The sequence below is a fragment of the Tiliqua scincoides genome, chromosome 2 (assembly GCF_035046505.1).
Source record: "Tiliqua scincoides isolate rTilSci1 chromosome 2, rTilSci1.hap2, whole genome shotgun sequence".
In the NCBI taxonomy this organism is placed as follows: domain Eukaryota; kingdom Metazoa; phylum Chordata; class Lepidosauria; order Squamata; family Scincidae; genus Tiliqua; species Tiliqua scincoides.
In genome coordinates, this window is record NC_089822.1 from 135,472,876 (window position 1) to 135,484,506 (window position 11,631).

General features: G+C 48.5%; 1 protein-coding gene across 2 annotated transcripts in view; it reads left to right on the forward strand.

The window, feature by feature from the left end:
• ASIC1 (acid sensing ion channel subunit 1) overlaps nucleotides 1–9,366 on the forward strand; it is a 176,098-nt gene extending 166,732 nt beyond the window's left edge. For both annotated transcript variants that reach the window (XM_066615184.1, XM_066615183.1), the window contains 6 exons: nucleotides 1,564–1,620; nucleotides 2,456–2,609; nucleotides 3,815–3,906; nucleotides 5,221–5,300; nucleotides 6,830–6,934; nucleotides 9,262–9,366. In XM_066615184.1, the coding sequence (XP_066471281.1) occupies nucleotides 1,564–1,620; nucleotides 2,456–2,609; nucleotides 3,815–3,906; nucleotides 5,221–5,300; nucleotides 6,830–6,934; nucleotides 9,262–9,366 (593 nt within the window). The remainder of the gene's footprint in view (nucleotides 1–1,563; nucleotides 1,621–2,455; nucleotides 2,610–3,814; nucleotides 3,907–5,220; nucleotides 5,301–6,829; nucleotides 6,935–9,261) is intronic.
• Nucleotides 9,367–11,631: the final 2,265 nt, after the last annotated feature.

The following is an 11,631-nucleotide window of genomic DNA, read 5'->3' on the forward strand; positions in this document are numbered from 1 at the left end:
CCTCTCCTCTTCAGTCAAACAAGGTTATTAAAACACTTTAAAAACAGTATCTTTTTTCTGCTCTTGGCCAAGTAGAGTGAGTGCTAGTCTCTCTCCTCCCCCCCCTTTGCTAATTGCACGGAAACAACTTTATGACCCCCTCTGACTGTGATAAAATTAGAAGCATTTCATTTGGAGAGCGGAAAGGAAAGTGGAAAGTTTTGGTGACTGACAGGGGAGTGGGAGGCATTCCTGGGCAAAATACAAGTGTTTTCTTTTTTAATGCCAGTGACTGCAAGGGGACATCCCACACCCTTCCATACTTGATGTCTGGCTGGCTGGCACCCTCCTAACCCAGGATCAGGGCCACCACTGGTTGGCTGGCTGGCTGGCTCGGTGCCCAAGCCTATGTATGTCTATTCAGAAGTAAGCCCGATAATAGTCAAAGGGGCTTGCTCCCAGGAAAGTGAGGGTAGGATTGCAGCCTCACTTGCCCACCCACCTTCCCTTACTGCTTCTGAGACCCAGAAAGCCACCCCCTCCCTGCACCACTCAGCTCCCCCTACTGCTCTCCTTCATGGGTGTACCACTGCCAGAAGAACTGGCACTGCCGCTGGGTGGACACAAGAGGAGGAAGTGGAGGAGGAGGACAGTGCCCCCCCCACTCAGCTCCATCCAAGCCCCTGCGTCGCTGAGCTGGAGGCAGCGCTGGAAGGTTCGCAAACATCCCTTGCCCGCCCAGCCTCATCCTTTCTCCTGACCTGCCCGCAGGACATCCTTCCCTGGGTTCGGGCTCCACCTCCAGCTAATTGGAGCAAGGGAGGGCGGGTACTGCCGCGCCACCCGGGAGCTCAGCTTCAGGCTGTGCGGCTTTTGGAAGCTGCACACCTGCAGCGGGTGCTTGCTGCACCATGGCCGCCATATTGGGGGGCGCAGAGGGGCTGGGAGACAGCTTGTCAACCCCCATTGTGGCACCCGAGGCCAGCAGCCCCCTCGGCCACAGCCTCACAATGCTAGTGCTCGTTCAGACAAGGCTGAGGAGGCAAGCCCAGGGATGTTCTTTTATAGCACCAGCAGAGACTCCGACATGTGTTTTCCTAACTTTGTGTAGACACTTTGATATAGAAACACCGCTGGAGAACTTTAGGGGGCATATCCATCTTTTGTCCCAAAAAAGACAGAACGAGGTTAACCATCCTTGCATTTCAGCTGAGGACGTTCCAGTCTTTAAAAATGTATGATTGGCTGTCCTGGCAATGGAGGCAGGCCAAGCAAGGGATTCAGCACAGCCTCATTGCAGATGAGACAGCGAGTAGAACAGAAGTACAATTTAACCAGCCTTTTGTCACAAAAGCAGAGTTGATGCAGGGTGGATTTTTCCCCCCTTCTACAGTGTGGAAAAGGGAATCAAGTCTGTGTTCATGACTGTACATATGAAACAGGTGTGGCGAGGAGGGGCATTTAGATTCTTGCACAGGTCCCCCGAAGTAAATTGCACTGCCTATGGATGCAGAAAGCCAGAATATATTCTCCCAACATAGTCCTGAGACGTGGTTCATCGTGTACTGTTCTGCTTCTCTGCAGGTGATGCCCCCTATTGCACCCCTGAGCAATACAAGGAGTGTGCAGACCCTGCGCTTGGTAAGCACCACTTAGATGCTTTGCTGGATTAGGCCACAGGTCCAACTAGTTCAGCACCCTGTCTTCAACATGTACCAGTTGATGCCTCCAGGATGCTCACAAGTAGGGTTTAATGGAGAGAGCCACCCTCAGCCCCACTGTCAGAGCTATCCTGCCTCCAAGCACAACCATGATATCACTGAATCACCCAACAGTCCAAGCTGCTCAGCATTTTTTTCTCCCCAATAAGGGCTCTCAAAGCTCACAAGCAAAATGGATCATTATGGCCATTTTCTGTAATTTTCCTTTGAGCACCTGATAATTCAAAGTACGCTACCTTAGAGAACATGAAGCTTCCATTTAGCTATCATGGCTAATAGATCTCTCCTCCATGAATTTATCTAATTTTTTTTTTTTAGAACATCATCTCAAAGCTGGCCGCCATCACAACAACTATAACTCAATTATGGTTGTATGACAAAGTACTTTCTTTTGTCTGGCATGCATCTACAGCCAATCAATTAACTGAATAGCCAAGGGAAAGAGGACAAACAAACCTGGAGCCTCTGTTGTAAGAGCCTGATCCTATCCCCCACCACACCATAGCATGCAGCCATGCCTAAAAGGTCCTGCAAGTACCACCAGATACCACCTCAAGTACCACTGCTGGTACTGGTTGACAAACACTGGACTAAAGGAAGAGCAGAATATAAACACAAGAAGTAAATAACCTTTCGCATCTGTCCCCCAAGTCAAAAGCATTTGATTTGTTGGTGTTGTATTTTATTTTGCTCACACTTCATTTGACTTCTGTCTCTGCCCCCACTCCACTGCAACCCATCCCATCCCACCCCAGACTTCTTGGTGGAGAAGGACAGCGATTACTGTATATGTGAAATGCCTTGCAATGTCACCCGCTATGGCAAGGAGCTCTCCATGGTCAAGATACCTAGCAAAGCCTCAGCCAAGTACTTGGCTAAGAAATACAACAAGAGTGAACAATACATTGGGTGAGTACTACTGCCTGTTTCAGCCCCCCCCCCACCCACTTGCCACCATTATCTCTGCACCTCCACTACCATGGCCAGCTCCAAACCCAAAAAACAATTTCAAGGTCAAGAAGCACTTGAAAAGTATGTCCCGTTTCTGATCTTTGCTCCTTGCAAATGGTCACATGGCATTTCTTGGCAAAGCAGGGTCTGATCTCATCATTTCAGCAATGGGCATGGAGTTTTCACTGGAAAACTTCATTTAGGTTATCTAACAGCAGGGAAGCTCACCAAATGAGTGTATAAAGCTGATCAGTGGAAGAAATCTCATCCTTGTATTTATCAACAGACAGAGCATAATATGTTTGTGGTCACAATTGGCTCATAGTCAGAAGAACTTTGTATCTATTGAGGGTGCAGCCCCAAACACGGATGGAAATAAAGGAGATTATACCTTCCTTACCCACAAATGTGGCCCAAAATGCATTAGGCTGAGCCAGACAATTGGTTTTATTCTTCCAGAGAGCTGAAGGCAGGCTGATAGAGGGACCTCTTCTTATGATGTGTACACTCCTTCCCAGAGGTGACATGAGTGATTGGTAACATCAGGCCCTGGCTGAATCCCCCACACTTGTCAGAGGGTCCACCCAGCTGAACTGACCCCTGAATTTGCAGCCCCAGTGCGACAGTCAATATACCCTCACAAACAGGTGGGGGACAGGTGGTTGCCAGCGTTCCTCATCCCTCTTTCACCCTGAAAACAGGTATTGCAGGTTATTGTATTGTTTAAAAAAACTTATCTGACTAGTAGCGGCATTGAGACAAAATAAATGGAAACATGGAAAATGATGTTTATCACAAACCATTTTCAACTCTGTTAATAATTATTATCCATAGCCAGCGTAAGATTCTGTAAATTGGTTAATACATTTTTTTTTCTCTGCACTTCCCTATGAATTATTCTTACATTGCACTCTCTGCCAGCAGGGAAAACTCATATTTTTCCTGCATTGTATTCTCATTTCTTGATGTTGACCATATCTAGGCTTCTTTCTCTCAGTGCTTTGGGTTGGTACCAGCTAGCTCCCCAAATCTGGGTACAAGGCAGGTAAGTGGCCCTACTGGTGTCGAGCCTATATTAGGAGGGAGTAGGTTTTCTTGTCAAGATATGCAGGTTCTTGTTTTGGTGCCAAGGGTTCCTGATCACTTTCCTTCTTCTTATGCAGGGAGAACATCCTAGTACTAGACATTTTCTTTGAGGCTCTGAACTATGAGACCATTGAGCAGAAGAAGGCATATGAAGTGGCTGGACTTCTGGGTGAGATGGCCTTCCTCTGGTGGGGATCCTAGATGCCTCCAACCACCCCTCCAACTGTGACCCTTTGGGCTGAATTAGATGCCTGCCTATAGTCCACAAAACACACCTAATACCATATTATGTATCCTACCATTCTGCAGTTACACGTAACAGGCGTGGAAATAGGTTTTGCATGCAGAATGCAATGTTCCAAAAATCCAAACAATCATTTTGGGTGTTTTTCTTTTCTTTTGCAAAAGAGCAAGTTTCTAGCCCTTATGGTAGTGCAGATGGGTGTGAGGAATGCCAGGTAAAATCAGAAGCTGGTGAGGGGAGAGGGGTTAAGCACAGTTTCTAGTAGTGGAGAAGCAGAACTCCCATAACTATCACTCCTTGTTACTACTTGAAACGAAGTCAATTATACGAACTAGACACATGGAACTATATGGAACTAGACACAGAGCTTGCTTTCTTGGGTGCAGAATGGATTGTTGCTTTAAGGACAAACAGTCTTGAATATGATGACTGGCAAGTCCCAGGCTAAATTGAAGGGTGAGGACTTAAGGCTAGCGGCCCAATCCTAACTAACAGTAGCACTGGCAGAAATAGCACAGCCAGGCAGCACAGGCTGCCACAGAGCAGCCATAAAGCACTTGTCGTTGCTTACCTCTTCTGGGCTGAGTGGACCCTGGGCAGCCCATAGCACGTGGTGGATGCTGCATGAATGGCTCTGTGTGCTCTGCGCCAGCTGAGGATAGATTGTGTCATTGTTTGGCTCCTTGAGGCTTGTCGCATTGGGTCTTTCTGGAGACAGGTCTCTGGAATTGACTGCTGTATCTCAGGAGAGTTCCAGGTTCCTCTTTCTCAGCCATCATTCACTCTCCTCCCGTCTTCTGCCCTTGTGTATTCAAACACACTGCTTGGCTTACAGAAGCTTTTTGCAACATACACCAAGCCGTCATCTTCTTTCAGCTCTCCCTTGGCTGTGTATCTCTGATGTTGCCTGTCACTGACACACACCCATACCTGCCACAATTTGCTTCATTGTGCTAAACCCTATTTCTGCAAAAGACTGACTGACGCTCACTCACCCATGCACCCCCCCTCCGCTCTTTATCCACCAGTGGGTGAACAGGCGGCAAGCAGGCCAGGGGCAGCAAAATGGGGAGGGGGTGATTCGGGCAGCAGAGAGGCATGGGCCACCCCTGCAGCCTTCTTCCACCCACTTGAGCGTATTGAGATAGATAGCTGAGTCCAGGTACCTAACATCAAGAGATTGGGGAACATGACTGATCTCAGTGCCTGATTACAATTTCCATGCCCTCTTGCCCACAGGTGACATTGGGGGACAGATGGGGCTGTTCATTGGAGCCAGTATGTTAACTGTGCTTGAGCTCTTTGACTACGCCTATGAGGTGAGTTTGATTCCCTAAAATATAAAAGGGGAAGGGGACACAGATTTGCCAACATCTGAGGATTATTCTAAGGACATGATGCCACTGCAGCTATGCTCATCTGACCTTGTAAACTGACCAGACAGGAAACCCTCCGAGGACCCCTATATTAGGATCTCCGAGCTCTTTGAAGGAAGAGCACAAGTGCTGTGATAAATATTACTCTGTTGTGGCAGTAGGAAAGTAACCTTCCCCTCAGAGCCAGGGTGGTGTAGTGGTTTGAGAGGTGGACTTAGACCTGGAAGATCCAGGTTCAAACCCCCCCTCAGCCATGAAGCTTCCTGGGTGACCTTGGGCCAGTCACTGACTCTCACAGGGTTGTTGCGAGGACAAAAGAAGGGGAGGAGCTGTGTACACCACCCTGAGCTCTTTGGAGGAAGGGTGGTATAAAAATGTGAAAAATAAATAAAAAATAAAAATAATGCACTGAGATGCTAAGACCCTTTTCTTCAAGGTTATCATTTTGCTGGGCTGCCAATTGTAGTTTTCTCCCCTCCCAGTAATATTCCCATCACACCAACATCTGCTGGGTCCAGATCTTTGCATGGTCCCCTAACTTCTTTTGCCATGATGCAGAGATACTCTCATAGCAGCAGCAGATCAAGCACCCCACTTTCACCCCACTTACCTCTTTCCCGCCCTAAGACATATTGGCCTACTGTTTGGCTCCTTTGTTATTCCCTCCTCCACTTTCTTTAGTAACCTGAAACCTTTATCTGTCACCAAGTAGTAGATATCCCTTCTCCTGCTTTTTTTTGCATTTTTAGACAATTAGGGCGCAATTTAGAGAAGTATTTGGGCCAGCACAAGTCTGAGCTCAGCCGACGCAAGACTCTGGGGTGGATGTGGAGGAGGCGGGAGGGAGGTGTTCCGGGGCGGGGGGGAGGGTAGGTGGTGGGCGACCCCGGGGGGGTGTGGGTGGGGAGAGGAAAGCAGGGCTGGGATCCAGCAGTTATGCTGGATCCCAATGCCCATTCCCAGGGAGTTCAAGGTGGCTTCAAGCCGTTCCACTCTCCTCAGACTTGTGCCACCTCAAGAAGTCCAAGGAGACCCATTGGGGCCAGGGTGCCTTATCTGGAAGTAAGGGGGAAAGTTTTCCCTTACCTCTGGCTGAGCCACTTTGGGCCCCTATCCTGTGCTGGATACAGCGCAAGCCTCTTGGCTCTTGGCTAAGGACTGCGCCCTTAGAAGCTCACTTCCATTCATCTGCCACCTAGAATTTTTTTCTAATATTGTCTTTATTAAACACAACATTCTGTTAGCCAGTTTTATTATTCTTGGGGGGGGGGGGAAGGGGGGAGGGTGTTTTTACTCCAGTGTGTGGCATTTTGCTTATGTACACAACACACTGTACCAAAATCAGTTTTGGTGACCAAAATCAGTGGAAGAACAGCAACCATAGTTTTAACATTTTGAATGGTACCATTTACTCATCTACAAGGAGAGTTTTGCCCCCAAGTGACCTAAGCGCCCTCTTTCTCCACCTCTAGGTTATCAAATTCCGCCTCTGTCGCCGTGCCAAGTGTCAGAAGAAGCACAAAAGCAACAACAGTGACAAAGGAGTGGTCCTGAGCCTGGATGATGTGAAACGCCATGTGAGTGTCTGCAAACACTGTAATGCTTACCACACAGTGTAATACATTCCCTTGTCACATGACACCAGCATTTCGCATCTTTATCACATGACCTGCTTATATAAGGTATTAACTGCGCTTTAATTGTCTCACTTGACCCCAAAGAATCCTGGAAGTTGGGCTTTGGTATTGTTAGGAATGCCTTGCAAGAGATCTTTCTCATGATCACCACCCTTCAGCTTCAGTTCCCAAGATTCCCTGATGAGAGGCAGTGATTAGTAAATCAGTTTAAACTGGCAATGTAGATTTGCCCTGAGAGTGGTTTTAGAAGGTTTCTAGGAATCACTTAGAGTACAGTGCATGATGAAGTGCATGCATGATGTGGGGAGGGGGGCAGGAGCAGGAGGTCTATGGGAAAAAATATTTTCCCCTTAACACTGTGTAGGCCCCCTGCTGGCTTATAAGGATGCAATCCTGAGGTGCCCTTGGGCCGACTCAGGTCCCTTGCAAACATGCCATAAGGCATGTTTATGTCTCCTTGTGAGTCGGTTAGGCCAGCTCATGGAGGGACCAAGCCTTGCTTCTGCCGATCTCAGCTAACACAAGGCTCTGGGGCGGATGGAAAGGAGGTGGGGAGGAAGCGGGAGAAAGGCATTCCAGAGCAGGGGGAGGACGGGTAGCGGGCGGCCCTGGGGCGGGCAGGGAGTGGGAGGTGGAGCTGGGACCCAGCAGTTATGCTGCAACCCAACCATCTCAAGTCACTCCGCTCTCCTCGGACTTGCGCCACCTCAGGAGGTGGCGAAAGTATGAGGAGACCCATAGGGGCTGCAGTGGTTTACTGGGGGTAAGGGGAAGAGTTTCTGCTTACCTTCAGCTGAGCCACTATGGTGCCCTATCTTGCGCTGGATACAGCACACTTGAATTTTGGCAGCTCAGCACAACCATTGTGTGTTATTCAGCAGCACATTTCCTTAGTCAGTCAGTTGGTCAGCTATCCCACTCCTGTCTGCTCTGATAAGCTGTGGTTTATGTTCTCTCCATCACTGAGCTAGTTGTGCCTCTACATGATTTCTGTTTTAAAAAGAGCCCTGTAGGCTCACCTGAGGGCTACATGCCCCTGTTTCTGCTACCACCATCATGACTAGCACCAGCATCCAGCAAGGTTGGACACCTCCTGAGAATGCTTCCACTAAGTGGCAAATGCCTCTATTTCAGTGGTTCTCAATCTTTTTTAGTCCCATGACCCACCTTCAGCACGGAGTTCAGCAACCAGGAAGTTTTGGCAGCAACATGATGATGTGACCTCACGTCATTACCAAAAACTTCTGGGTTGACAAGCTATTGCATTTTTTTACATGAAATTTCCACTTCCAGAACATGGTTTTGTCAGCAAGAGCCCAACACAACAGCCCGGGACAGGTTGAAGACACCAAGCATTGCAGCAGTTTTCAGCCAACTCCGGGCCGAGTCACATCTTGTTTTCATGGACAAGAACACGCTCCAGAGGCAGGCTTTTCATAAAAAAGTGAAAACTCAGCAACCTGGAAACACTGTAAACCAGGGGTGTCAAACACAAGGCTGGGAGCTAGATGTAACCCATGGAAGCTTTTTATCCGGCCCTCAGGCTCTCATCTGCTAAGCAGTGCTGTGGTGTTACTGCTGAAAGGGCAGCCCATGTGAAAATTGGGCTCTCTCATAACTTGAAATATGATCAAGATTTGTGTATTTTCTCTTCTGTTGTTTGCAGTTAATGAGTTCCTAAGTAAGAAAAAAGTGCTTATTTTTGATTATGACCTGTTTAATGACATCAATTCCTGCCTAATGACATCACTTCTGGCCCTCAGCAGGCATCATGAATGCTATTCAGCCCTCGATATGAAACAAGTTTGACAACCCTGCTGTAGACTGTGGGAAGCATTACACAACCCACCAAAAATCAGTCGATTTTTGAGAACCACTGCTCTATTTTCAATTGGTGTAGAATTCCAGAAAGCAAGCATCTTTATAGCACCATCTCTGAGCTTGGGCCACCTAACACGAAGCAAAGGATTTTGCTCTCCCAGAGTCCTCTGCAACAGCACAAGGACAAAGGGTAAAGTGCACACAAATATGCTATTATAGGGAAAGGACTGAATACCATTCAGAGTCTGAGTGTATCCTGGGCAATGCACATATCCCTCACTGGTTTAGAGGTCCCACTGATGGCATCCTGCCCCAGGGTCCCAAAATCCTAGAACAAGTCTCTCCCCATTGTAATTGGTCATCATTTCATGTGTTATCATCTTACTTTTATGACCACTGCTTGCCTGTGTTTATATTACTCTCTGCTTTCCCCCTACTGCCTCCAGAATCCATGTGAGAATATCCGAGGCCACCCGGCAGGCATGACATACACAGCCAACATCCTACCTCACCACCCAGCCCGAGGCACCTTTGAGGACTTTACCTGCTAACTGGCGACTGGATGTACAACCAACACTACCAAAGGGAAGGGCCCATGCTGAGCAGCCCTGGCCCAGCCCAGCCCAAGAACCTGCCAACCTATTTGTCAGGGCCTCTATCTTAGACTCCCAGGGGAGGCAGCTGAATCCAGCCCCTCCTCATCCACCCACCCCAGGCCTTGGCAGTGATACGCACACAGAGCAAGCTGGACAGAAGTGGAGTCTGTGCTGCCAGGTCTCACTCCAGTTTCTGCTCTTGTTCCAATGATGCCCTTGGACTCGAACTCAACAGAAGAGCTGCCAGGAGAACCTTCTGGAGTGTCAAGTGGAGGCAAGGGTACTGCCTTCTTCTGACTGCCTGTATGTTCCTCCATCTGTCTCCACCCTGCTCCATCCCCCCCCCCCCCAGCAATCATGGCTTGGAGGGGCAACCATCTTGTGCGAAGTCTTTTCATCCAGATGCCAAGAAGAACCTACTGGATCGTCCGCCAGGCTATTCCCCGTGGTGGTCCGTTTGTAGGGGCTGCTTTGCCTATCCAAAGGAGGTGCTGCATCAACTCCCACCCCCCTCCCTCCTCCTTTGCTGTGTGTTGTGGGAGGACACAGTGAGGACTTTTCCTGTAGCAAGACTATGACTTGACTGAATTGCAAGGGCCACTGAAATAAGACATGTTACTATCTGCTTGTCTCATCCAACTTTCAGTTTTCCCATTTGGTCCAGCCTAGATTCTTCTCCAGGTCTGAGCCTTGTCCCCACTGTATGAGAGAGGCAGGTGAATGAGTGGGGGATGAGCTGTTCCAAAGGTTAGAACATTAGCTTTATAAGTCCCCTTCCCTCACCCCTGTGCATGTTCTTAAGAAGTTGTGTGGAAGAAAAATCTCCCGTGTTAAGGTTCAGGGGAAGTCTGTCATTTCTAAGAATTCTCAGTGAGGTACACAACGAGATTGCTTCAAACAAGTTTCACCATGGTGTTCTTCAACTGCTGAAGGAGAAAGTAGCCTATATTTGATGTGGGGGGTTTTCACAGTGGCTTGTTGATCTTCAGCTGAGAGCCACAGGCGGAATTCCTCTGCTATTCCTCTAGCTCAGGGGTGCTCAATAGGTGGATCGCGATCTACCAGTAGATCGCGAGGAAAAATGAGTAGATCGCAGAGTGCTGACCCCCCCCCCTTCAGGTGCCTCTGGGAGGAAACGCCGGGAGTAAGGCCCATTGTACTCAATGGGGCTTACTCCCAGGTAAGTGTGGCTAGGATTGCAGCCTCACAGCCTAATCCTAGGCATGTCTACTCAGGAGTAAGTCCTGTTATACTCAGTGGGGCTCAAGGTACACCAACATACATTGTACACATAAATGTTATATGTTATGACGGCGCGAACATTGTAAAAAAAACTCTGGTAGATCTCCGGGCCTTGCTGGGTTTCAAAGTAGCTCTCGAGCCAAAAAAAGTGTGAGCACCCCTGCTCTAGCTGCACGGAAGTGAAGGAGTGATACAGACTAGCTGCTGTTTGCTAAACATTGCACCTAGGCTTGAAAGAACAAAGGGGTCCTGTAGGTCACAGTGATCGTCCTGCTGAAGCGCAGTGCACAAACTCTGTTGCACCTTCATTTCTCTGGGCTGGCACTTCTCCGCCAGTAGTCTGTTGGCAATGATGTTCTACTGCCACCATCAGAAACTGCAGAGCATTTCTCAGCCAATGTCTACTAAGGATTAAAAGCATGTCACTCTTATGCATTGCCAGCACAGATAGAATAAAGAGCAGCTCAGGGAAACGAAGGTGTCTCTCTCAGAAGTCTTGGCAGGACAAGTCCCCAGGTTTCACCTGCTGTAGAAAGTCTTGCTGAAACCCCAGGTCCTGTTTTGCAACCTCCATGTTAGACAACTTGATCGTAAAGTGCTGAGGTCTCCGATTGTGCCATGGAGTGTCCTTCAGCCATTGATTGCATGAGCAAGCTGGAGTAGTACTTACTTGGAAAAGAAGCTTTTGCTGGTGGGGGGGTGGAAGGCTTGAGTGAAGCAAGGGAAGGGAAGAGGAGGATGAAGATGGTCTGGGCTTCTTTTGTAGTATTTTATTTCTGGCCTGCCTTGGCCAACCACACAGCCTGTTCATGGTGCCCAATCTCAGCAAGGTAGAGATGACAGAGCAACAGTGGTGGTTAAAACATGCCATGAAGAATAGAGCGGTGAGCCTTTCCTCTCTGTTCCCAACTCTTACCCCTAGATAAACTCCATTGAAAGAAAAATCCAGAGATAGTTCAACCACACAGTCTAACCATG